This window comes from Parasteatoda tepidariorum, chromosome 8 (genome assembly GCF_043381705.1).
Source record: "Parasteatoda tepidariorum isolate YZ-2023 chromosome 8, CAS_Ptep_4.0, whole genome shotgun sequence".
Classification (NCBI taxonomy): domain Eukaryota; kingdom Metazoa; phylum Arthropoda; class Arachnida; order Araneae; family Theridiidae; genus Parasteatoda; species Parasteatoda tepidariorum.
The window spans coordinates 77,139,134-77,167,009 of NC_092211.1; the positions used below are offsets into that span (position 1 = coordinate 77,139,134).

At 27.0% G+C, this 27,876-nt stretch overlaps 1 protein-coding gene across 4 annotated transcripts in view; it reads right to left on the reverse strand.

Annotated features, from left to right (window-relative positions):
* Positions 1-377: 377 nt before the first annotated feature.
* The window catches only part of LOC107438213 (formin-binding protein 1 homolog), a 46,115-nt gene continuing 18,616 nt past the window's right edge, over positions 378-27,876 (reverse strand). Inside the window, exons 1-15 of one of the 4 annotated variants that reach the window (XM_071184253.1) lie at positions 23,333-23,461; positions 16,165-16,280; positions 16,014-16,064; positions 14,206-14,353; positions 12,960-13,022; positions 11,292-11,396; positions 11,079-11,207; positions 9,935-10,081; positions 6,675-6,884; positions 4,660-4,757; positions 4,448-4,580; positions 2,338-2,495; positions 1,632-1,765; positions 1,373-1,543; positions 378-658 (exon numbers count right to left, since the gene is read on the reverse strand). In XM_071184253.1, the coding sequence (XP_071040354.1) occupies positions 1,386-1,543; positions 1,632-1,765; positions 2,338-2,495; positions 4,448-4,580; positions 4,660-4,757; positions 6,675-6,884; positions 9,935-10,081; positions 11,079-11,207; positions 11,292-11,396; positions 12,960-13,022; positions 14,206-14,353; positions 16,014-16,064; positions 16,165-16,280; positions 23,333-23,407 (1,725 nt within the window). In that variant the 5' untranslated portion in view covers positions 23,408-23,461 and the 3' untranslated portion in view covers positions 378-658; positions 1,373-1,385. Of the gene's footprint in view, positions 659-1,372; positions 1,544-1,631; positions 1,766-2,337; positions 2,496-4,447; positions 4,581-4,659; positions 4,779-6,674; positions 6,885-9,934; positions 10,082-11,078; positions 11,208-11,291; positions 11,397-12,959; positions 13,023-14,205; positions 14,354-16,013; positions 16,065-16,164; positions 16,281-23,332; positions 23,462-27,876 lie in introns of those variants that run through there. The other 3 variants (XM_071184252.1, XM_016050441.3, XM_016050440.3) reach the window with 3 other exon arrangements.

Below are 27,876 nucleotides of genomic sequence, written 5' to 3' on the forward strand. Positions count from 1 at the left end.
TTCAGTTTAAAAAATGCTCATAACTAGATGTTGAAATAGGGTCAATATATGACCAATAATTATAATGTTTAAAATTTTCCCAGTAGATAAAAATGACCCGTTTCAATACTCATTTAAAAACAATTTAAAATGCAAATGAGACACACAATTAATACAATAATTTGAAGAAAAAAAAAAACACGAATATAACTCTTTATAGAATGAAAAAAAAAAAAGAATTAAAATTCTTCCATGTAATGAATGAGGTTAATAAATAAAAACAAATGTATAAAATTATTAACATTAAAAAGTAACAATACAAAAATAAAAATCATATAAATGCAGAAAATATATAGACTAAAATGCACTTGTCAATTATTGATAAAAAGTTTGTTAACAAGAATAACATTGGGTTAAATGTAATGCACCTGGTTAATGAAAAACAATTTTACTGAATGTGAAGAACATATTTTGTTAAAAGCACCAATAAAACTATTGACCACAAATCTTAAAGTGCCTATGTTTTGAAGATAAAAGGCATTCATCCACTGTATTATGCAAAGCCATTTAAAGAAACTCAGTTTTTTTAAAGCTAAAAGTATGTGTAGTACTGCCTTTTTTCTTGAGTTTTTCTGCCTACATATCGATGATAAAGATCTCACTCTTCTGATACAGTTTCCTAAAAATGTCAGAAGTAAATTTTGATAAGTCTCTACAGTTAAATTATAACACATTTTCAGATGTATTATTTCAACAAACAGATATTTTTATGAAAGCAACACAATAGAGAAAAAAAAATTAAAAAACTCAAATTTTTTTTTGTTGTCAAATCGAAGTGTTTTGTTTAACTGTACGAAGAGATTTTTTTTTAACTGGAAGTTGACAAGGGGGTTAGAAACTACAGTCAAACTGTAATCTTACTGAGTCTGGGCTAGAAAAAATAAAAAATAAAAACTCTAATGAAAGCTTACATACAAATATGAATTATAAAATGTTTTAAAATGGCCTAGTTTTATTTATTAATCATTTACACTGATTGGAAATTATTTGAGATTCCCCTCCCTTTCTTATGATTAAATCTTGGTTTTGTTCACTAAATAACAAGCTTGGGAAATTTTAGAGTGATGGTAAATCTATGTTTTCTACAATAAATTTAAAAATAACTTGTCAAAATTGCAATAAAAATATTCCTTGTATCTTCAGTACATCCTATCTTTGACATTAAAAAGAAGCATAATAGAACAAAATAAAGATTTTTTTTTATATTCTGCACTCTTATTTATTTGTTTGCATAGAAGGACTGTGTTGAAAAGTATAGAAATTTATGGATTGCAAAAAACAGTCATAGTTATAGATTTTAAATATAGTTGTAACTAATAGAAAATTGACTCACAAGATAGACGTTGTTAACAGCTGTTATATAAGAAGCATTCTATGTATGACGTTGGAACAAAACCTTCTTCCATGTTCGATCTTCTAACTCTGGTCCAGCCATCTCCTTGATCTAGTTCAACAACTTCAAATTCCTCTTTCTCTTCCATGGGAATAGAACCTTCACTTTGTGCTGATTAAAATAAAAAAACAAAAATAATTTTAGTAAATTGAATAATTTGTTTCTTTAAATAACAGATGCACATTAAAAGTTAATTTACCATCAAAAGGGTACAATGCACGAGCAGTACCCAAAGCAGGTAAAGGTTCAGCTTCAAATTCAGTTACACCAGCATTATCATATTCTGATTCACCTGATTCATTGACAGCATTTCCATTGGCACCAGATGCAGTTCTAAAAAATTCACAAGATTCATGATTAATTTAAAGGGGATTAGATTAAGCAACAACTGGAATATGAAAAGAATTTAATAAAAAAATATTTATAAAAGCAAATAAGATAATACATTAAAGTTGATAGGCTAACTATAAAAATAGTTTAATGAAGCTTATACTAGTCAAAATATTTTAATTAAAAAAAACATTTAAATTCACATAAATTGACATATTTTAAGTTAACTTAGAACTTTCATTAATAGCAACTAGTTTACAATGCATTTTCATCTTTATAAACGTTTTGTCCATATGCTTGCAATAATTGTAACACTGCTTTACTTGCATAAATACATAGGTGAATGAAAGATGAAATTTAAATAATAAATTAATCTAAAATAAAGTATGCCCTATGATGAGCATCTATAAGATAAAACTTGTTGAAAAAAAGATAAGTTAATTCGAAAAAAAAAATTGGTGTCTAATAACATTTTAAATGGAACATTAGATTAAAAGTTGAATAATTCATATTATTCAGCTTTTTTCCTATTTTTTCACACCACTTTATTTTATAACAATAAAAATGTAACTTACTCTCTAGGAAGTGGAATGGCAGGGGCTACAGATTTAACTACTTTGTTAACACTAGAGTTAGATGTGCTTCTTGATAAATTTGTTTCAGATGCATTGTTTCCATTTTTCATGTGTGTTTCTGGAGTAACAGATTTACCTTCTGCATCAGCTAAAAAACCCTACAAAATAGAAAATATTATTGAGATAATTTATAGTATGTTTTTTTTTTTGTTACAGTATACACATACAAGAGTACTTTTAAAAAGGGCTAACAACAAACTAAAGAAGCTTAATTTGCTCAATTTCAGAAAAATAAAGACACATTTTATTTAATAAAATACACTTTTTGTAATTTCAGATTTACTTTGGTTAGAGCAGAAAATTAAAACAGTTTTGAGAATAATTTTATTAATAGAGTACTGAATAACTCATAATAGTTTGAAATCAATATATATAATTTTTGTTAGCATTGTTGTATTAAAAACATAACCACTATCAATCAGTTATTTCCTCATCCCAATATTTAATTAGAACTAATCCTTCAGGGTGGGCATACATATGCTGAACTATATACATAATTAGTGAGAAGTTGGAACTATCAAATTTTGTGATTTTTACTAGTATTATTAATTAAAATGAAAAAAATGTTGAAGAAAAAAAAAGTGCTAGATTAAAAAAAAAAAAAAAAATGATGTTCAATCATTTGAATTAATAGAAAATGGAATGCTCTGAATAAACACAAAATCAGGAATATTCAGAGAATTAAGGACATTATATTTTTATAAGGAAACTCAGCACAACTATGCTCCTGGAAAGCTTTCTTGTTGCGCATAGTTCTTCTGTTAATTAAAATAGAGAGAAGCTTCTTATTGCATAAAAAAATAAACAGGTTTAACCTTGGATAGACAGTTATGAGGTTAACAATAAAGCACATATATGTAATATTGAAAAGACATTTATTTCTTGATTTTACGGAAAAATATTTGTTCATTATTAAGTGAAAATTAGACAAATACATAAAAGTTGCAATTTCCATACATTAAACGATGAGAAAGAGACATTAATCTTCTTTTTAAATGAAGAAAGTTAATGACAAAGCTTTTTACAAGTAAAGTTTATAACTTAATTGATGATCAGACCTCTTTCATCTTAACCTCTTAATAACCAAAACAAAGTTTGTTTTTTTTAAAAACTGAAAGAACAACACTAGATATTTGAAATATTTTTATCAGTAATATTATCTCATGGATGCAGCTCTCACTGTTGGTCAAAATAATGACTAGATTTTACAATGGAATCATCAGCTTTAAATCCAACTTAAAAGCTTCTGTTTTATTAAAGGATAAGAATAAGAAGGAAAAAAACATTAATAATGATGACACAAGAAATGGTAAACATCTCACATATAAATAATAACAAATTCGGACCATGTACCTTTTGTTGCTAGGGTACAAACCAAATAAACAAAATTAAGTTATGATGCAAGCATTTTCTTCTAATAATAACATTTCTTAAATCTCAAAACAACTATAAAATATAAATATATATATTTTTAGAAAAGAAACACTACTAGTAGGAATTGCGTCTAGTAATCAAGTTCAAAAAAACAAACATAATCAAAAAATAAACTTATTAGGCAGTGCTGTACCTGTAAATATAATATTAATATTTCTTTGATTTCTCATTTTATATAAAAAAAAAGTATTCTCTAAGTGTAAGCTTGATATTAAGAAAAATAGGATGTTATGTGTGAAAATTGTTGCCCAGTTTAAGTCACCTTCTAGTTTTGCCCAGTTCTCACCAGCAACAACTTTCTTTAATACAGTTGAAAAATACTTCAGGAATGAGTTAAATAGAAAATGTCAACAACATGAAACATCAATATGCATTTTCAGATTGAATATTTATTAATGACCCATCACGATAGTTTAAGATTCAGTTTGTCAATAACAATTTATTTGTAATGCACAGCACCTTAAAATAAACATTTTCTAATTAAAATGGATATTAATTTAAAATTTTATAAAAACACTAATATGCAAATCATAAAAATGCAAAACAATAAGTGCAAAAAAATTATAGAGTTTCAATATTTAATAAATAAAGCTTAAAAAGCGGCAAATAAAGTAACCTGATATTTATGTAACTGTGCTTGCAACTTTTCAATCCTATTAATAATGTCTGGCATTTGTTGCTCAATGCTTACTGGATCTCCAAGGGCATTGTTTTGTTCGTATGCTGCTTTCATTTTAAGAAGACCATCTCTAGAATAGATACATATTATTAGGAAAAGTTAAATAGAAAACAAATAAATTTCACAAAAGTAATTCATAAAATTATTACTTAGTGGCAGTTTCTTGTGCTATTTGCGAAGATATAGATTCAATTTTTTGGTTCAGTTTTTTCTTCCTTTGATTTGGTGGTAAGTCACTGTAATCATCCTTTAATTCATCAGTTATAGTCTGGAAAAAGTTAAAATTTTACTGAGTTAAATTCTCTTTTAAGTTTGGGTTCTAATTGTTCAAAAATGTTAATATTTTTGTAATAAGTTGTCGATATATAAAAGCAGAGAAGCAGCTAGAAATAATTTTCAGGCGGTGATACAAAATCAAAATAAATAGTTGTTGGTTATCAAAGGCATCCAAGTAAAATACTAGAAAAAAAAATTTACTTTCCTATTTTTTGTAGAATAAGAAGGAAAAAAATTGACCTCTGTACTAAAAATGGGCATCTTAAAAAGTTTTCACTATAAATATATTGTCACTTAAATAAAAGTAAATTATAAATTTAAAATACATTTTTTAAAGTTTTAAAAACACAAATAAAGTTTTAAAAACACACTATTTGTGAACTCTTTACAGAGATAAAAAACCTTAACAGGTTTTATATGATTCGATTTTGGATGATATTGAAAATTTAAAACAAGTTATGGTTAATAAACTGATGTATAAATATAAATTGCTACTGTAAATATATATTGTTACTGTAAATAAATATATAAAACTTGTTACTTAAATAAATTATATTCAAAATGTAATCTATATAAATATTGATAATAAAAACAAACAAAATCTCTTCAAACAAAACAATGGAGCAAATAAACTTTTCACTTTATATTAAGATGTAGTAGGAAAAATTAAAATATAGTAACTTAAAACTCAAGTTAAATAAAACAAAACTAGGCAACAAAAACTGCATAAGAAAGCCATGCAAGGCAGTAAAGCATAATTACATGAAAAGTTAAGGAAGGATTTGATTGATTACTCATTTATAAGTTAAGATTAATAGTAAGTATAGGATTAAAAAAAAAGGTTAATACAGTTCATATTGTTACATAAATACTAACTTACTCAATTCACAAGAAGGGAAATGTCCCATCAGAGGATAAGAGTTGAATAAAGAAAAAGAAAGAGATAATTAAGTATTATGTAAATGCTACCACCACCTATTTTAGTAAACATTGAGAAAAATTTATGAAAGAAATTACAAATATTTAAGGTAAATTTTTTTTTTTTACTAAAGTAAAAAATAAAACCACTTGTATCAACAAAGAATTCATTAAAATTTAAACTAAAAAGGCTGAGTTGAGTTGTCAATGATTCTTAATGTTTACAATAGAATGAAATTAACGATACTTTTTTGAAAACTGAAAATATGCTATAAATTTATATGCCATAGTTCAAAATTTATAAATTATTCATATAATCATTAAAAAAATATAAAAAGGCATAAATTCATTAGAGAATCTTAAATAAATTTTAATATCTCAAATAGATATCTAAATTCCTTAAATAAATATAATAATAAACAATTTCTTAAATAAGTAAAATAAAAATGCTACATATAAGTTAAAATAGATAACATNAAAAAAAAAAAAAAAAAAAAAAAAAAAAAAAAAAAAAAAAAAAAAAACACTTACGTGCATAATACCATATAATTAATCAGATTTTTAAATAGATATAAATCTGAACTATGGTGCTAAAAAATTCATTCATATTATTTATCTGAAACACATAGTATGAATGGTTTACTTCATGAATGTAAAGCTTATAAATTATAAATACATTTCAAATGTTAACTTTCAACATTTAATTCCAAACACTTAAATTTACTTTTTTGCAAAATCAGGAGCAACAGCTTAACATAATTAAACATAAAGTACATTGAGACATTCATAGATGAAATTCCTTAAATTGCTGTAGACATAAAGTAGAAATGCTTACAAAAATTGTAATAAATTAATATAGGCATTTTATTCAACTTTTATAGTAATTACTTTCAAACAAAACAAATTAAGTCATATTACAACATAAATATCTAATATTAAAAAAAAAGAATTATTTTTTAGGAGATTTTACCTTTGGTGCACTAAATATGGAAAATAATCCACCTCTCTTCTTCATCTTTTGCAGTGAAATTGTACCTTTCAAAGTTTCACTTTTTCCTAATAAAACTGGTGGTGAGTCAGTAGCATCAGCAATTTTGGTATTGGGAATCAATTCCTCAAATGGAATATCACCAGGAGGTTGATAGCCTGACTTTAACTTGCCAATTACAATATTAGAATCCTTTAAAAGATAAACAAAATAATAAACAAATAAAATAACTATTCATCATTAACTTAGCACAGTTTCTTCTACAATTTTGCATGTTTTTTTAAATAACAAATAAGAGCGGATCGATTTTGTTACCATTATAAAAGAATAACAACAAATAATTATCTTGTTATATATATATATATATATATAAATCTCTTGTCACAGTTTTAGTGGTTAAACTCCTCCTAAACGGCTTGACCGATTTTGATGAAATTTTATATGTATATTCAGTAGGTCTGAGAATAGGTTTATAACTAATTTTTTTTCATTTTTTGGACAGATTTAACGTATATTTTAAATATATCTTTATTTAATCGTATTCGGATCCAAACTAGACATAGAAACATAACAATTAAAAAACAATATTCAAGCATGTTGCAACAAGTCATATTAAACTCTAATACTTATGCACGCCCTTAAAAGAAGAGCATCAAATATATTTGCATGTGAATAGAGGCAGTGATATAGCAGTATTTCGAGTTGAAAATACCAATGTGACTGCTCTTCCAGTGAATAACAACAACGACATAACGCTGTACCAAATAGGCCGGTACATCAATGAATTAAAAAAAAAAAAAAACATGGTCATTTAATGAAGCTGTTTGGCGTTTCTTTGGATTCCCAATTCATGAACGGGAACCAACCGTTAGTCATTTTAGCCGTCCATCTTGAAAACGGTCAGAGAGTATATTTCACGAACGAGACAGCCATTGACCGAGCTATAAATCCACCGAAAACTACACTCGCCAAATTTTTTGAATTGGGTAATCGTATGGACGCTTTTGGTGCCTTTGTACAGACATTACTCTACTCAGAAGTACCACCCAATTTCACACAGGTTCAAAAAAATGGATACCCCGAAAGCAAGGCACACCGGTTGATGCATGTCCCGGTTTGTTCAAATCAAACGCCTTGGGGAGAAGATTTACAGTCAATCCAATGCAGACTGACTACTTTTATTTTCGACTGTTGTTGGTTAATGTCACCAGCTCATTGTCATTTCAAGATATACGTAAAGTCGATGGACATTAGCGTCCGACGTATAAAGATGCATGCGTTGCACTCGGTTTGCTGGAAGACGACAACCAGTGGGAATGTATGCTTGCTGAAGCAGCATTGAACTGTACTGCAAAGCAATCTACTATTTGCTATAGTATTAACAACATGTTTCCCGGCCCGTATATAAACGTTATGGGATAATCACAAAGATTCGATGACTGATGATATACGGTATCAACATCACACACGTTGCAACGATCTAACGATAGCATTCAGCAATGCTATGTACAATGAAGCACTGATTGCTATTGGAGATCTTTGCATTACTGTTGCCAACTTGCCACTCAGTCATTGCGGTATGCCTTCACCAAATCGAAGAGCATCTGATTTATTAAACACTGATATGAATCGTGAACTTCAATACAATACGATAGAAATAGCAGCGATTGTTACTCGCAATGTTCCACTAATGAATGTGGAACAAAGGAACATTTATGACTGCATTATGCTTGCAGTTTCGGCAGGACAAGGTGGATTTTTTTTCCTGACGCACCAGGTGGAAGTGGCAAAACATTAATTATTTCGCTAATTCTCGGTGAAATACGATCAAATAATGGCATCGCGTTGGCTGTTACATCATCTCGCATTGCGGCAACTTTATTGAACGAATCAACGAATTGAATCTGTAGGTGCAACAGTTATTGCCAAGTAACTTGGTGACAGATAAATCCGTTGATGCAGTTTGCGATCCCATTGAAGCTGCAAATTTTCTAACAGAGTTTTTAAACTCATTGGATTTACCTGGCATATCACCGCATAATCTAGTACTCAAAGTTGGATCTCCAGTTATTTTGCTTCGTAATTTGAACCCACCACGGCTGTGCAACGGCACGCGATTTGCCGTTAAAAAATTTATGAACAACGTCATCGAAGTCATTATTTTAAATGACAAATTCCGGGATGAAAGTATATTACTTCCACGAATCCCTATGATACCCACAGATGTGCCAATTCAATTTAAACGCATTCACTTCCATATAAGACTGACATTTGCAATGACAAGGCCAAACAATGTCAGTTTGTGTCTTAGATTTGAGCACACCATGTTTTTCACACAGACAATTATACGTGGCATGCTCTCGAGAGGGCAAACCACCCAGTTTAATTGTGTTAGCTAAAGATGGAATGACAAAAAATATTGTATACTCCATTGCACTAAGAGATTAATATTGTTGACTAATATTTTCAGAATTCGTTGTATATATAATTTATAAAAAAAAGTTACAATAAATTAAAAAAATTATTATTTGGTGTGTTGTTATTTTCACATTCCGTCATCGTTCACAGCGCTCCAGGCCTCTTCCACTCATATACCACACATACGCACACACTTACAATAAATAAGATATATTTTCATACTCTAGAAATAATTCATATGGCAAAACAACATTTGCTGGGTCAGCTAGTATATAGATATATATATATAAAAAAACATAATTTACTAGAAACTAAGTAGCTTTGATAATTTTGTGTTTCTCGATAAATGACATTGAATCAACTTAGGCACCATGACACAATAATTGGCACAATTTTTTGATGGGTTTGTGAAGATAAATTATCACCCACAGAGGTAACTCATTTTATGTCATAAAATTAAGCAAAAAAATTAGTTGAAATGTGAAATGAAAGTAAAGATATTAAAATTTTTATACAGATATTATTTCTCATGTGATTGGAGTGTAAGAAAAACAGATCTACAATATTACATGAAAGTCAATGTTACAAAGAAAGTTGTCAGGATATTTTTAGCAGAAAAGCTAGCATAGACACTGCATAATATTGCGGGAATTAAGAGCACCTTGAATTTACCATAGCAGCTGAATATCATGATTCCTAAATAAAATGAATAATTCAACAACTAGGAAATATTTTAATCATTAAATATTTGAGAACTAAGTTCCAATTTAATATCTAACATTAAATAATTTACTTACATAGCACCTAGTATGATAAAAACTTACAGATTTGGGATCTATGGAATCAGCAGCCATGTCTGTTTCATCTAAACATTTACTGATGAAAGGTAAAACTTGTCTTTGTACATCTGTTGTATTTTTCATCAGTGTTTGAAAATACAATATTCTCTTCTCCTCCATGTCTTGAAGATCCTGTAATTATAGAGAAATTAAAATATCTCTAAAATTTACATTGTTTTTACTTACACAATACCAGTGACTTTTCTAATTATAATTAATATCACTGATACTTAATGATTACTTAAAACTGCAAATATTAAAAATACAATTAATTGTTAAATATTTAGTAATGAATAAATCAAACCAGTCACCTAAAATTTACTTCCAATTTAAATTTTTTTTTTAATAGAAAATATTAAGTTTACCATATCACAAACATCCAAATATCTCTACCATCAGTCAGTAACAAGTGCTGCATTAGAAAACTACGCAAATGTAAATTTACAATAAGTTTCTAATGGAATTTTAAAAAATTTAAACTAGGCGAATTTATGATAATTTTTCTAATAAAGATTCCTAAACATTGTGGTTCTAGATTTTACAAGATATTTGAAAGCTGCTAAAAGATATATTTTTAGAACTAGTATATATTTGTAAATATTTCGTCAAGAAAAATCAACATTATTCTAAAATGTGAAGCAATTTCGTAGAATGATCCTTTGATAACTAATAAAAATAAATGTATAAAAGAGGTAAGATATATAACAATGCAGGAACAATTTAAGCAAAGTATTTTTTCTCTTATGTACAATAAAAGGTGAACTCTTTGAACAATACAAAATAAGAACTTTCAAATATGAATGATTTAGAGCATTGATGGGCCAAAAAATATTCTGCATGTAAAAAGAATACTTTGTTCCAAAAATTTATGATTTAAAAGAGATCACACAGGAAGCAATTAAGAAAAAACAGCATATTGTTAATGTTAAAACCTCCTCATATCATTTCTTAGAGTAACTGAAAATATCACATCAAAAATTACTTAATTCGAAACTTTTTCATATAAATAACAAAATTTAGATATCAGCCAAATTCTAATAAATTTAATAAAAAAGGGTAAATAAAAAAATAAAAAAAACAGTGGCAAAAAGAGAAATACTATAAGTTTTTTCAAATGGAATACACTTACTTGAAATACTTTTGGCATTAATTCAAAATAATGTTGTTTTTGTGCTTCATTTGACTTTTGTAGTTGATTAGAATAGTCTTGTTTAGAATCTTCTGCACTTTGTTGTTTTGAAATGCTATTTAACCTTGCCTGTAAATTGAAACTGAATTAATATGTACACTAAAAATCAAATAATAATTAAATTAAACATATATTTTCAAAAGTTAACAATACTTTTTCCAATTCTATCCTTGATAGATGAAGATCTGCTAGAGCTTTTTGATAATTTTCATTGGCTTTTTCTGATTCTTTAAAAGATTTTTCATAACATTTTTTAGACTAAAAAAAAATAAAGAAATATAGATATAAGTATGGAAAACAAAGTTTGCTATCAACAAATAAACTATGTTTATGGTTGATTAGGTGCACAAACATAAAATTATAATTGCTTTCAAAAGTAGAATGCATTTAAAGAGAAAAGGTACTTATTTTATCTAACGTAATTTTTTTTTTTTAACAAGTTACTCAAAACTCATTGACTGCAAGAATAATAAATAATAACAAATTGATGAAATTTAATTTAAATGAACAATTCCTTTAAATATTTTCGTCTTCCTAAGATCTATGAATAAATAAATTCAAAATTTGTCATGGATATAAATTTATGCAAATTGGTTTATCAAATTTATACAACTAACTAAGGTTTATAAACTTTATGTGAAACATTTAACACTCTAAAATTTTCAGATGGAACCAAACCGTTAAGTTAAACTTATCAGGTTTTAAGATAGTTCAAAGTAATTTCTTTTATCAACATCTTGTTAGAAACATTTCAAAACATAAAATGTTTTGAGAATTTATATTTAGCTTTCGATTTCTTAAAATCGATAAAAAAAAGTTTAGGAAGAAATTTAACTCATGCATGTTCAGGCTTCTTCAAACATCATGTTTACAGGTAAGAACAATAAATGAATAACTCTTTTTCTAAAGTACAGTAGAATCCTTGTTACACAATACATTATGGGTTTATAATGTGAAAGTAAAAATTAAAAAAAAAAAAAAAAAAGCAATAGTACAAAAAAGACAGTTTAATTGTTGAAGTAAAATGTTTATGCAAATATTTTTCCACTGTGTCAATAATTTTTTTTTTTTTTTAAAATCTTTATCTATAAGCTCATTAATCAAATCACAGAAGTAAATAAATATGAAAATGTCTTCAAAAATTATTTAATAAATCTTTGTTTCAGGAAACATAATGAAAAATCTTAGAAGACTTATATATATTAAAAAAAAACTTAAATTAATGCATGAAATAGATACAAATGAATTTTGCTGATAAAGATATGAAAGCTTTTCGTCCTTTTAATAAACAAAATTATAATAATTAGGGCAATATTGTTGAATAAAAATTTTACATAAGTCATGTAACAGCAAATGCATTTAATAATTTTTAAAAAGACAGAATGATTTTCATGAAGAAAAATTTTCCATTCAAAGCTGTATAACTTTAATTTAAACTTTAACAACTTCATAACTTTAATTTAGGGGCTAAATATACAAATATAGGAACAGTGGTAATAGGTTTTTAGGGCCTCTTTTAACAGATAAGTACCAACATTTTTAATGAAACTTCATTAATTATAACAACTTAGTATGCATAAAACTAATTTTTTCAAACTAATAAAGTTTAAATTATAAAAAAGACGACAAAAGTGCATTTGTGAAACTTAAACTTATGTCTACACGGCTATTGCATGCAGGTAAGGTAAGTTAGATATTTACTAATACTACAACATCAGATCAAACAAATCTTTAAAATTGGAGGTTTGAACCTTAATAATTTAAATAACAGATTCAAATAATTTTAAAATGTTTAATAAGAGTTAATACTAATTTAATTACCTTTTCCAATTGATTTAAAGATGCTTGAATATTTGACTGTAATTTTGCACCTTCTTGTAAATGCTGAAAATGTAAAAAAATTAAGGTATTATAAGTCATTGTTAATGACATAATTTTTTTTTTGTTAAATGATAAAAGGGGATAAATTAACATAATGACAAAATATTATACTAATTTAAGGTTTCAGCAGCTAATATAAAAGTAAGCTTTGAATTTTTGCAGAAAAATAAGATGTATATTTTTTTATTTCAGAAATTACTACTTTTTAACTAATCTAATGATATAACAAAATATCTCTCAAACACACAGATAACATAACTTGATTCTAGAATTCTAATGAGTTTAAAAGAACTTGTTTTTATACTGTATTGAGCTTCTGTACTCTTCATATAAATTCGTTAAAGTTCGATAATTTTCTTTTAAAATGAGTATTAACTTGAGACCCACAGAAAAAATATTTTTTTCACCACTTGATTTTTAGCAAAAATTAAAAAAGCATTTTAGAAGACATTAAGAAATATTCATAAAGTTTGAATAAAAAACGGGGTTATATTGTTATATTTTATCGAATTTAAAAAAAAAAAAAAAAAAAAAANAAAAAAAAAAAAAAAAAAAAAAAAAAAAAAAAAAAAAAAAAAAAAAAAAAGCAAGCTTGTGGGGCAGGAATTTTTGTCAAAAACAAAACAACTGAAGTGTCAAAATTATTTTAGCTTTGCTCTAAAATCATAAATATGTCATTAGCGTTGAAAACCCTTTAAACAGTTAATTGAAAAACTTTCCACTAGATCCTCTGTAAAAAGTATTAAATTTGTCAGTTAAATAAATTAATAAATTTTTTTAAGCTTTAGTTTTTTAAAAAAAAACATTATTTTTTTTTAATTTGTTTTAATTTTCCTAATAACATTTAAGAAGCATTAAAATATTTAAAGTTCTTAGGGCCTCTCTGAAGTTCTTAATCTAGCCCTCAAACGGAAACTGCTGCATTGGAATAAAAAAATACCAAGATTAGTTCAGAAAAATTAATATTGACGTAATTTTTAGGATCAAGTGGAATATACAAATTTCTTTTTGGTAGAAAAAATTGTTCGCCAATACTTTTGCCAAAAGACAATTTGTTTAGCTGAATTCACGATTTTATTGCATTTGGAGAGATGGCGAATGCTTAGCGCAGGCTCTGTATAATAAAGTACTTAATTTTTAATTATTTATTTTCTTTATCTGTTAACTATATAAATTTCATACATACCTGTTTTCGTTCATCTTTAAGTTCTTTAGAAAATGAACTAATTTCTTTGACTATCCTTAAATTTAAATTCTCTGAAATAAGTTCATGCTGACCAGCCATGTCATTTATTTCATTCATCATAAGGACAAAGGCCCTACATGTAGAGAACCTGGAATAAAGTTGCACAAAAAATTTATTTTCTTACATGTAAAAAAAACTATAACGATTGATTATTAGTGAATTTGTGGAAATGTGAACTGCCATCCTACCTGCGTCAAAAGGTTAATAAGTTAGTGTGCAGATATTTATACCCTTTGTTACAGATTGAAGAAGTGCAAAACGTAAACTCATAATTTAGTTTTAAAAAGAAGTTGAACAGTTTTAAAATTTCTCATTAAATTAACTCTGTCACTCACACTTACATTAACAATGATAAATTTAAATTGATTTAAAAATTTAAAAGTTTATACCTATATCATATACAGCATGTTCTTAAGAAACTGAAGTAGATGTTCATTAAAAATCCCCCACAAGAAACACCTTTTCAAAAATTTGTGAAAAAATATAATAGTTTTTGGCTTTATTTATGATAAATACATAGCTGCTAAAAAAAGAAACTTTTTTTAGGTTTTTTATTATTTTAAGTTCTCTTATAATTAACATTTTAAACCAGGAAGGATTTATACATTTAATTTATCAATTTATTATTTTCTTTTTGCAACAGAGATGATCACTCTGAGGCAGAATCGACATGACGACATTGTCGTAGAACGTTACAGAGTTCTTGCAGAAAGATTTTTCTTTTGGGAAGAAAGTTTTGGTTTTCTTTTCTGCAAAAATTTACTCGAAAAATTTGGATTGCACATTTAAATAATCACTTTTTGTCGCGTTCAATTCACACCAATAGTATCGAAAATCCATGAAGTGTTTCGATTGTATTTTCGGCAGTCATTGATTTTCACGTGGTTTTAATTCCAGACGATATGGGAAATTCGAATCGTGCATTCGAGTATTTGCTTCTTTGGCAATTATTGCTTTTAATTTTCCATATAGTTTTGAAAATCCGATATTATTTATTATAACAATCATATCTTGAAACGAAACGCTCATTTGAGTAAACTCTTTTTGAAGAGTCCGATTCGCGTGATTTCATCGTCGATCTGTTTTTTGGTATTTACTACTACGGATTTCATGATTTTTAATAATTATTCTTCGTGATAATGATTTACAGAATGCAATCAAGGTACTAATTAGTATGCTTTTCTCCCCAGCAAAATTCGAGAATATCGCCCATAATATTAGAATAAAAAATTATTACATATTCAAAGAAAATAATTATAAGTTTTTTTTCTTCTTTTTTGTTAATACAGCGTTTCTTATTACTTTAAATTAGTAACACGCATATTTGTTATAATTGAAAGCATCTTGCAAAAAGATATTAGTGCTAGAGAGTTTTGTCGCAGAAAGCCCGACAAAATATTCTGCCGCAGGAGATGATCGATAAAAAACGAGGATAAGTTAGTGAAGAGATGAAATCCAGTAGGACTTTTTTAATTTATCGTTTTTTAGCCGGAGAATTTTTACTAATATTTATAGTAGTAAAAAAAAATTATGCTCTAACATTGTTTAAGATAATTTTGACAATCACAGGATCTAAAAAAATTAACGACGTGTGTAGAAAAAACCTAATAAAAAATATAGCTGTATTACTCACAATTTTTCCCTTAATGTATAGTAGATAGCTAGAACAGGACGGCAGTTTTTATTAAGGTTCAACTTCCGAGACAAAATTTATAAACAATTATTCTAAAAATAAGTTATTAACTCACTGTAGGTCGTCATCTGCTTTCTTTTTAATGTGATAATTTTTTGTAAGTTTCCTAAAAAGAAGAAAAAACACATTTATTAGTTATAAAAAATTATCTATTCTAGTTTTAAAAAAAATCATCATAGTTTATAATGAGTTTTATAAGAAATTACCTAAGTTTGTTTGCATATTCATTTTCAATGGCACATCTATCTTTAACGAACTGACTGTATTTTTCCAGGAACTCTATACCTTTCAATGAGTGAGACGCTAAATGATCATACTGGTCCTACAAATATGGAAATTATGCATCAAACGCATGAAATAGGAAAAATACTAAAAAGTGTTATACTCGTTTCGGAAAAAAATAAGAATCTTTAAAAATAATAATCATAGCTGCTAATATGGAACAGAGTTAAAAGAATTGATAAGGAGTTTTTTAGGAACTTTTATTATTTGGGCACATCATTCCACTGGACTTGTCAAGTAAAGTTGGCAGCCACGAAAAAGTATAGTGTAAGAGTGTTTTATATCATGACATAAAAACAAGGCTCACAGTAGGAAAAATAAAAAAAGTATTGGCAACATAAAATATGACATTTTTCAAAACAGTTTTATACCAGACCTACTTTTAAAAAGTGCAATGGACAAACTAAAAAAAAAAAAAAAAAAAGAANAAAAAAAAAAAAAAAAAAAGCATAATTTGTTGTACTTAAACATAATAAAGGCACATTTTATAGCAAACGAATGATAAATATACTATTCTTAGTACACAAAGTTTTAACAGTTTCATGTATAATTTTATCAATGGAGCACTCAACAGGTTTCATAGTGGTGCAACGAAAAAAAATCGTAACATCTTCAAAAAAATCTGGACATTTCTTGAAACATCATACACACACCAAATTACCTTAGTTATTAGTTTTTTTTTTAAAGCAAACTAAAGTAATTTTAGTAGACTGTCTCCCAAAATCATCATATAACATTCTATGATATCATTATAGTAATGTTGATTAGATTAGAATCTATCATTTTTAAAATCACATGAAAGAAATGAATTAATAATTGTGAAACTACTAAAGTCGACCCTACAAGATTTTTTATTGTCTTTGCTTTAAATAATAAACAAGGGCATGACACCAGCATTCATCACCATAAATATTTGATTTTTTGTCGAGTTTTTTTCTTCTTTTTCTTATAGATTGACTCAATTCCAAAATAGGTTAAAACAAAGAATTCTGTGGGTAAGGCTACATGTATATAATTAGTTAAAGGTCCCAAAATTGGAACTGTCGAATTTCGCGATTTCTACTAGTATTATTCAGTAAAATAAAGAGACGTTGGATCAAAAATTAATTTTTTTTTTATTCTTCAAATTTATATTCTTACAAAATGGGGGTGCTCACAGTTAAAAATCAGGAAAAAAAGCTAAAAATTGAGACAAATAAGGACAAAACATTTTTTATCAGGAAAATCAGGATACCCTGTGAACAACCCAGAATAGCCCTAAATCAATAAATATATCGAAAATAATTATAGTGTTTTGGTATTAAAATAACCAGCATCAATTAGTTAATATTTCTTCATACGAAAATTTACTTGAAATTTGCTATTGAGTTGAAGATTTCTATAATAAAATAATTTTAAAGTAAGGTTTAAATAATCTTAAAACAAAAACACATTTAATATACTGTTTAACATTTTTATACAAAAGTAATTTTGGGGATGATTCCTCCATTTCACTATTTAGAAATTCTATTACGTGATTATTATATTGCTCGCAATCAATCATTTTTAAAATCAGATGAAAGATACGAATCAAATAATTGTGAAACTACAAAACTAAACATTACACTACAAGATTTGTTACAGCATTTGCTTAAAATAATAATTAAACGTTTGGTTCCTGAATTAATTATCATAAAAATTTGATAAGGTAAATTTGTTAAATTATGTTCTTTTTTCCGTAATTGACTAGGAATTTTAAAAAAGTTTAAAATAAAAAGAATGAATCTCAATGATAAGATTTTAAGTCTGAATCATATGCATAATTAATGGACGGTTCCTAAGTCTGAACAATCAAATTTCGCAATTTTTACTAGAAATTAAAAAAAAAAAATGAACAATCGAATTTCACAATTTTTACTAGCAATAAAAAAAAAAAATTATGAATAGAAAATTTCAAATTTTCAATTATTCAAATTGTTTATTTTAAAATCAGAGTTTGAGTATGGAATGCTTAGAACACACACTAAAGTTAGGGATATCATTACAAAATATTGTTTAACAGGCATATCAGGATAACTACGAACTATGTAAAAACTATTAACAACTTAATTTAACCATAATATCTGAAAATAAATTTAGATATCGATTTCAAAAAAATTTTATCTAATGATTGGTTTAATTATTTAAGAATTTGAAACTGATACAAAGGAATTTCTATTAGTGGAGCAAAATGTTACATCACTAAGAGCAAGCATTAAGAAAACCAACATGACTAGCTCTCCGAAAAATAGTAACCATTCACTGTTGTGGATCAATAATTGGATGAGTCAGAGATCAGGATGTAGGTCGAGGGCAAGTGCATTGGTCAAGACAATGCTAATTAATGCAAAAATTTATCAATGATACTAAGAGGGGAAATAAAAGAATACGTAAATTGAGATAATAGAATTAAAAAAAAATTCTTTGCAGTTCAAGCAAAAAGAAAAAATATTACGTTTCAATTTATGACGCTTACAAAAATCTTTATTAAAATAAGTTCTACAAGTTACAGAAAAAAAAAGTGTGTAAAATGTTTGAATCGAAAGTGATAAATTTTTCATTATACTGCATTTTATAGTAAAGTTTAATATAATGTTAATACAATTAATTTTCAGTTATGAATTCAAGAGTATTAAAAAATTTACAACAAAAATAAACCATCATTATAAATTTGGCAATATTTTGTTTTGTTTTGAAGTAAAGCGAAAAAGGAGCGATAAAAATGGACGTATAGTATCAGCTGCATCAAGTAAAAACATTCATATAGGTTTAAGTTTTTATTATTCGAACATAAAATAATAAGTTTCCCAGTTTATGAAGGTTAAGCTACATTTATTGACCGAGGAAGAAAAACGCTTAACACACCAAAATGCAGTAAAGAATAAAAGTAAAATATATAAGAAAAAAGAATGTCAGAGAAAAAGAAGAATGATGTATATATTTAGAATTAAAGAAAAAATTTCTCAAAAACCACGGAGGGCAATGACGCAAAGATTTTTACAGCTGTCTATTTTGCTTCCTGCATCAAGGGCCATCTGGCACAGGGTCCTATTAAACCAAATTTCGACTGAGAGCAAACCTTACAATGGACTTCACTGCAATCTCCATACTAAAATTGTATACGTTTAACTCTTCAAAGTAAAATATTACTCAATATAAGCGAATTATTAATAAAAACAAATAAGATGGATACAAAAACAATTTTAAAATAAACAGCTCTTGTTAGACACATCTCGAGAACTTTTTAAGCGAATTAAAAAATTTTTGCACACAACTATAAAATTTGTTTACCCAAAGATGTTTTCATGCAAAATATAATTTTTAGCAAATATTGATATTTTTTATTATTTTATTTAATAATAGGCGATTTTGAATTGTAATTTTTTACATCATTTTGGAAGGATGTAATTTCACATGGGAAAATACAAAACTTGAGCGAAATCGATGGAACTGTTCTTGAGAATGAGTTGAATTTTAAAATTCGACTTCTCAGGAACCATTTAACCGATTTCGCTCATATTTTATATTTTGCATATTAAAACCTTACATTTTTTTTTTTTACAAAATAAATATGTGTACCAAAGTAACCAGTTTTCAAATATTTAGATTTGATTGGATCCTTACTCTTAATCTAAGATAATAGGGTCTTAACTTCTAAGAGGATGGGTTTTTAAAGATAGTAAATTAAAAAAAAAAAAAAAANAAAAAAAAAAAAAAAAAAAAAAAAAAAAAAAAAAAAAAAAAAAAAAAAAAAAAAAGATTTCGAGAAAGTAGAGAAAGAATTTAGTGGAAACTAAAGTAGTGAAAATGGTAAAATAGGTGGAGTTGTTGTTGTTAATTTACGTCGAAGTAGAGCTGCACAATGGGCTATTGGCTACGGTCTGAGAAACATCCCGGAGGATGATCCGAAGACATGCCATCACAATTTTGATCCTCTGCGGAGGTGATGGCACCCNGTCGAGCACTTTACGGTAGAACAGTTTAACGAGGACCAATACCGCACACCCTCGGTCCCTACGCAGACTGATCCAAGTGGTCACCCACCCGCACACTGACCGTGGCCAGTGATGCTTGACTTCGGTGATCTGCTGGGAACAGTGTCTTAACGATCAGTCCACTGCGGGACGTTAAATAGGTGGAGAGAATAAAATGAAGATAAGAAGTAAAGTTGGTAAAAATAATGTGCATATATTGAAAAAAAAAAAAGGAACGAAAAACAATAAAAAAAAGTCAGTATTATGGTCTACAAAGATATGGCAAAAAAGCATTTTCCTTAAGAATGTCTTTTATGTTATTTCCTTAAGAATTATAATTCATCTTTTATTTAGGTAATTGATTTCAATACCTTCACTTTAATATTGATTAGCTTAAAATTTACATAAAAAGTATATTAGTTATAAAATTTGTGAAGTCTAATCTTGTTCGTAGTCTTTTATTTTAACCACCATTCATGGGGACTGAGCTACAGTAACGTTAACAACAATTAGATATTTGATAAATATTCAGCAGAAAAAAAGAATTTAAAAAAATGGCTTTAAAACGACATGAAACATTTGTTACTGATTTTTTTAAAAACTGAATCATAGTAAAAATAATAATTTGTCTTATTATTTTGTAACAAACAATAAATTTTTATCAAAATTTGCAGTTTTTGGAAGTTTTATCAGAAAATCCGGATGTTCAAAAGGACATACGCTTGATTGCTTGAAGTATCAGGGATTATAAATAGTGACAGACATATAGTCTGGACGCCAAGTTTCTTCATGCTTCTTTTTGAAGGTTACAAAAAAATAAATAAATAAATAAATAAATAAAAAAAAAAAAAAAAAAAAAAAAAAAAAAAAAAAAAGAAGAAGAAGAAGAAGAAAGTGCTGCACTAAAACAAAATGTGATAATTTTTAAAAATAAGAATTTTAGTAAAATTTTTATCACTTCAGTAACTGTTTCAAGCTAAACTACATAATTATAACTTTAAATTATCTGTATGACATATTTTGGCAGTAAAACATTGATAGTATAGTAATATGGAGAGTTAACAATTTAATGAAATTAAATTAGTAAAATTAATAATAAAAAATATTTATTATCTAAACAATTGAGTATTTTTTTGTGAATGTATAATAAAGTATATAAGTTCATTTAAAGCAAAAAGTAGCTTAATTAAATTTTTTTTTTACCATTTTAATAATTATTGTTGCATTTTGAGGTTTCGTTGAATAATAGTCATGTTAACTTCACACTAATTGCAGTTTTTGGAAGTAATTTGGAAGTATTTTAAATTAATTTAAATACTAACCGTGTGGAACTTAAACCACTTTCAAAAACAACGACACATTATAATGTATAAATAAAAACTAATTAAATAATTTAGGCATCTAAAAATAGTTACCCGTAAAAGAAATAAAATGAAGTTGAGTAAAGGCAATTTTAAGTTTCAATATTATGAATTTACAAATCTAGTCAAAATGAAAGGTTTTTAAATTAACTCAATTATGAAACATTGGATATTTGGAAGGCGTAGAAGTTTTTAAATAAGGACTTAGTGCCTGTATTTGTTTTAAATTAAACAAAAATGAACTCATTAAAAACAATTTTAATTATAAGTCTTAAATATCTCATTTATATCTAACAAATCGGAATAAGAATACCCAATTTACGTAACTTTTTTTGAGAAATTTAAGATTTTCATCTTGAATTTGGCAACTATAAAAAAAACACGGAAATATCTCAAATATGGATTAAAAATGTCATAAAGCTAAGAGAAGACGAAAAACAGGAACTTGAGAGAAAAAGTCAACAAAACAAGTAATTTTGCCCAACCACAGCGAAAACACAAGAATGAAATGCGTCTTAAAATAATACTTTTCTCCGAGAACAGTGTTAAAAAAGAAATTATTATCATGACGGAGAACAAAAACCAGAAAACTGACTTATAAAAAGAATCTTTTCTTTCGAGAGTGAGGCAAGTGGAAACGGTGACAAAAAATGTGACCGGCCATGACAAAATTCTTGAGGATAAAAAGTGTCATATTTAAGAGTCTAAAATTCTAATAGTTTTTTTTCTTTCTTTTTTTTTTAAATTCTTTGTAATATTATTTTTACACTTAATCGAATAAAGTCAAAGGAAGGTCTTCTTGCAAAGTAAAATGGTTCCATAAAAAAAGAGCTTATTTTTTATTTTATTTATAGGAAGATAGTACATGCATTGTGATAATAATAAAATAAATATGATTTTAAACAAAAGTGCGAAGTATAAATAATGTGGTTCGTTTATGAGGTTGGCAAGTTTTTGACATGTACCGAATTTGGATAATTTTAATTAATGATAAAATTTCTAGGTGAAAAACCCTGAGTCAGAAACCTGAAAAATTTGCATTTATGCTTGAATATATAATTTTGTCAAAATTAATATTATTCATAAAAAAAACAAAAACACACAGTTTAAATAAATAGAAGGTTGGTGCTTAAATATTTTTCTTATTTTTACATACAATTTAACTTTTGTTGAAAAGAAACGTCTTGGGGAGGGGGAACTTTTTATTGCGTAAATATACTTAAAATATAGAACACTCACTATAAGCTCATAAAAGATCGACTTGAAGCTCTAGTTTAGAGAGCTTTAAAGAAGACGTTTTAATAGTAATAGAAAAAGAACTTTAAGCAGTCCAATTATTAATTTATTTATGCTATTATTTCCTTACGTAAAAAACAATGCAATATAAAACTTTTTTCTTTAAAGATAAATTACGAGATGTTTAGATTTCCCAGAAATATCTTCCTATTTCAGTGCTTAAATTGAAATTATCGCTTAAAAATAAATAATAAAAAAAAAAGTTTCCAATTAATTGTTAATTACACAGGTATACAATAATATAATTTGATATTTATTGTTAATTACTATCAGAAACTTAACATGCATAATGATTTCCTGACTATCAACTTAAGGTTTTCGATGCTTTTAGTTCGTTTTTGAAGTAAAGAACAAACCCAATTTTCTAAACATTAGATTACAATAAGATTTTTTTCCTACTTTCTTTATCGGTAATCATTAAAAATGTTACAAAAATATACTACCCGGTCTGGTAATAGATTCCTTTTCCGCCATTTACTGAGTATCCTGACTTGACCAAATATTGCAATTAAACACATTTTATTTTCAAGATACCTAACACTAGTTAAGGAGACGAACTAACAGTTTTTAGTCGAAAAACAAAGGATCATTTGAAAAAAAATGTAGGCTGATTTTTCATGGTCAATGAATTTTTCGTCTCCAGCAAAACTGGTATCCAACCTTTGAAATAAACCCACAACGTTGTGAAGGTCGACTTTCAATATTTGCGATCCGCAAAATGAATTATGAATTAATAATGAGAAATGTAAGATTCTACATAAATTTCAATGCAAAATTATTAAACATAATGCGTGGAATGACGGCAAAAAAATATTAAGTAGTTTAAGAAAGTTTAACTTAGAATAGTATGTTCTTGTTAATGTACATTTTTTTCATATCTTATATTACAGTGGTAATTAAATTTATATAAAAAAAAATATTTAAGAAGGCAAAGTTTTCAGCTTCTATGTCTATTCTATCAGTAGATAATAACATTTGAGAATTTGCATCTCATTGAAGAGCACAGAATTATGATTCCAGAGTATCAAGATATGAATGAGTATCATTTTTACCTAAAACCTTTACCAACACAGGAAAATTATAAATGAAAAACTTAATGCGAGAAATTCAGAGTTCAACTCTGAATTTTTACATAGATTAATTTGCATAAATCTCAAATGTAAATAAAATTTAAAATTATAAGTATTAAAAATGGATTAGTACATAGAATGTAGTAATAGAGAATATATTCCTAATGGCAAAACAATATTTAAAATTTTATTGACGCTTTAAAATCTTATCATAACCTACAACATTGGTTAATGCTATATTAACATACATTAACACTTTTAACGAGATATCTTCATAATACCTTTTTACAATGGTATTACTGGTATTGGTATTACCACTGGAAATACAAACATTGCATTTCCAGTGGAAATACAATGTTTAAAAATTTAAATTTTAGAATCTCCCGGAAAGAACAGATGGAATTAAGTCTTGAAATTCATTTAGATTTATAGTTACAAAATAATTCTCGTCCCAGAATGTTGTCAATTTTGAAAAAAAAATATTTGGTTTCAAAGCGCTTTTGTTTTGTGCAATGGTTTTTTAAAGGCCTCTACCATAAAGTGACCACATTTTCACTGAGACAAAGCGGGACAAATGGGATGAAATGAGAATTACAATTTAGTTATATATATTTTATTGTATACATTCATATACTTGTACGAAAATGTATTTATTATTAATTATCGGTGACTATAAAAATATTTGTAAAAAATAATAATTTGAACATTATGATTTTTAATCAAATTAAATTTTTTATTTAAAAAAAATTATGATTTTCTTTCACGGTCATATTTTTGATCCGAGTGAATACTTTGCAATAGATTCGGATTATTTATTAAAATGTCGTGAAATATTTCACATGAATTGGTCAAATTATATTTTACACTTAAAATAGATTTTAAAGTTTTAATGTTCAACTGCGTTTTTTCAGTTGTCCATATTTTATTGATACTAGAGAAAATACGTTCTGTTGCTGCATTTGTTCCCGGAAGGGAGAGCGCGAATTCTACAATTTTCAAAATATTTTGATAAGGAATATTATTCTGTTTAAAATGAAGGAATAACTCCGTCCATTTTTTGTCTGTTTCCACATTTGCAGACAACCAACATTTAATTTTTTCATCTGTAACATATCTTTTTACCAATGACACCTCATCAAAAAGATCATTTTCGCAAATATTATTTTTCGGAAAATGGTTACTAATATATTCAAAAGATTTTTCCACATATTCCCATAAAATCTCCTTTTTTAATGTCACCCAATGAAAATTTTTAACATCTTCGAATTGAACTGTCCATTCTTCAAGATATTCCAAGCAGTTATTATAGAAATTTTTGACATGGTTCAAAAAATCAGGTCGTTTAATGGCACCTTGTTCTTCCAACCTAGTGATGTCTTTTCGAATAATTAAAGGAATGTAATCGTTATCAATTCTTTCTCGTAATTTTGTTTTTAAAATATTGATTTCATTTGACACTTCCGTAATTGAAATTTTGTCCCCTTCAATAATTTTCACAGCATTGTGAAATAATGTAGCTTGGTTGTGAATGAACTGAAGCCAAATTTGTGATGTGCCATTTTCAAAAAAGAGCTGCAATATTCTTGGACATTTATCTTGTGATAAAAAGTATGATTTTAATGGTTCGTATATTTTTAAAATATTTTCTACAGCTGGTAAAAGAGCTAGCCATCGTGTTTTGCTGTAACCAAGAATTCTTTTATATTCGATTTCTGCGATTTCACAAAAATCCTTCAAACTTTCAACACGCACAGTATATATATAAAAATACGAATAAATTTTTGCAATAATATTTTCAACATCAACTGGAAGTAAGTCAGATGCTGTTTGAATAGCATTATGTAGAATGTGAGCTGCACAACCTACTCCAATAATTTTTTGGTTCAAATGTTCGTTAAGTTTCGTAAAAACGTTATTGATGCCTCTTCTAGCTTTTCCACCAAAATTTGCGTTAGTGTTATCCGCACAATAGGCAATAATTTTATCGTTCAAATTATTCTTTTTCAAAATAGTACTTATTGAGTCAAAAATTATTTGTGAAGTTTCACCCGGCAATGAAACAAAATCTAATATTCTAATTTTAATTCCTGTTTCCGGATCAAAAAATCTAACAATTGTGGGAAATAATTTTAAATCTTTGTGGTTGGAAGCATCAGAATATATGGATATAAATGAGCATTTTTCTAATTCTTTCTGCAGTTGTGAAAACGAATATGGTGAAAAAATATTACAAATAATTGCTTCGGTTTTTGTCCTTGCACATGCAAATTTTTTGTCGAATAATGTTTTGATCATTTGCGACGTACAATCCATTGATCGGAAACTTTGATTGTGGTTTATGGTGTGGAAAGCAAATAGCCCTTCCGCTAATGCTAGCTGTTTTTCCGTGTTGCCAAAGCTAGCACTGCGAAAAAACTGTTCCATTTTAGACGAAGAAGCGGCATTATTCAAAAATCTTTTGTGCCTCTTTGTCGCTAGATGTTTAGTAATATCGTTTTTTCCACCATGTGAGACCGAAAATTCAGCATTGCATTTATCACACCGTACCATATAGTCTATTTTAGTTTTTTTAATAAATGGAAATTCTCTGCTTAGCTCTTCATTAAATTTGCATTCTCTTTTTTTACTCATCTTTTATTCTGTGGGTAAATACTAGAAATAAATAAAAAAATTTACTACAAAGGCTAAAAAAGAGTATTAAATTTTACCTTTCTGGCCATTACGTTGTAGCGACTATTGCTCTACCACTATCTTCGTCAATCGAATCGAGTCAAACCGAAAGTCAAATTGAAAACAACAAACCGCACTGTCTATCGGCAGTCCGCCTGTCTGCACTTATCTGAATTAAGCCGAGACGTAACGACAATGATCGAACACCACCGAATAAATCTAACTCGGTACATTGCCTAATTTAGTTTACTCTGCATGCATTTAATGTATTTTTTTAAATCTATTTTTTATTTCTTTATATTCACCATAATACTTAATAAATAATAGGTTATATATTTTTACAGTACATTTAAAATAAGAAATGCAGATATTTTCTAAAAAGCGGGACATTTTAAAAAATTGGCGGGACGCGGGACAGTCCACAAAAAAGCGGGACTGTCCCGCCAAAATCGGGACGTGTGGTCACTTTACTCTACCACCACCATCGTGGATTTTAGGTTAAATTTTTGATTTTCGTTTTCTAGACATTGTTTTGTTCTCAACACACTTTTGAAGATGTATGTGGTATTATTTGAAAGCACAATACCTTTTCAAAATGGTAAAATAAATAAAGAAAGGGCTCGCTTTATTAGATTATGAGAAATAGCGTTGGTAACTTTTAGAGCTTCAATGGAATTTTCTTCAAAACTACAAAAAGAATGCGATTTCGTGGTTTTGAGTCAGTAATGTTAAACTACAATTTGTCAGTTTTTAGTATTTTAATTTTATTACAGTAAGCTTATTACAGTAAATTTAATTTTATTACAGTTACAGTAAATTTAATTTTATTACAGTTTAAATTGATGAAAACCAATTTTGATGATGCTAAAAAATTATTACAAAGTTAATTGCATAAAACAAAGATATTTATCAAAAATATAAAACCAGACAAATGTAAACAATTTAATTATCTTTTAAAAAAAACTGTTGATTGCAGTACTGTATTGGTTATTTCGTCAGAAAAATTTCTTCCAAATTTTTTAAAGAAAGCAGATGAAGAGTCGGCGGTTTTTGAATAACAGTAATAAATCCAAATATTTCTTAAATTTTCTAAGAAATTCTTGCAACACATTTTAAGATAAACTTTATGTAAAAAGAACATAATAATTGTAAAATTAGCCGAAACTATATTAGTTAAATTTTTATACGTTACATGCTATATTTTTTATTCATTACTTTTTTGTGCTAACTCACAGAAAAGTTGCGGT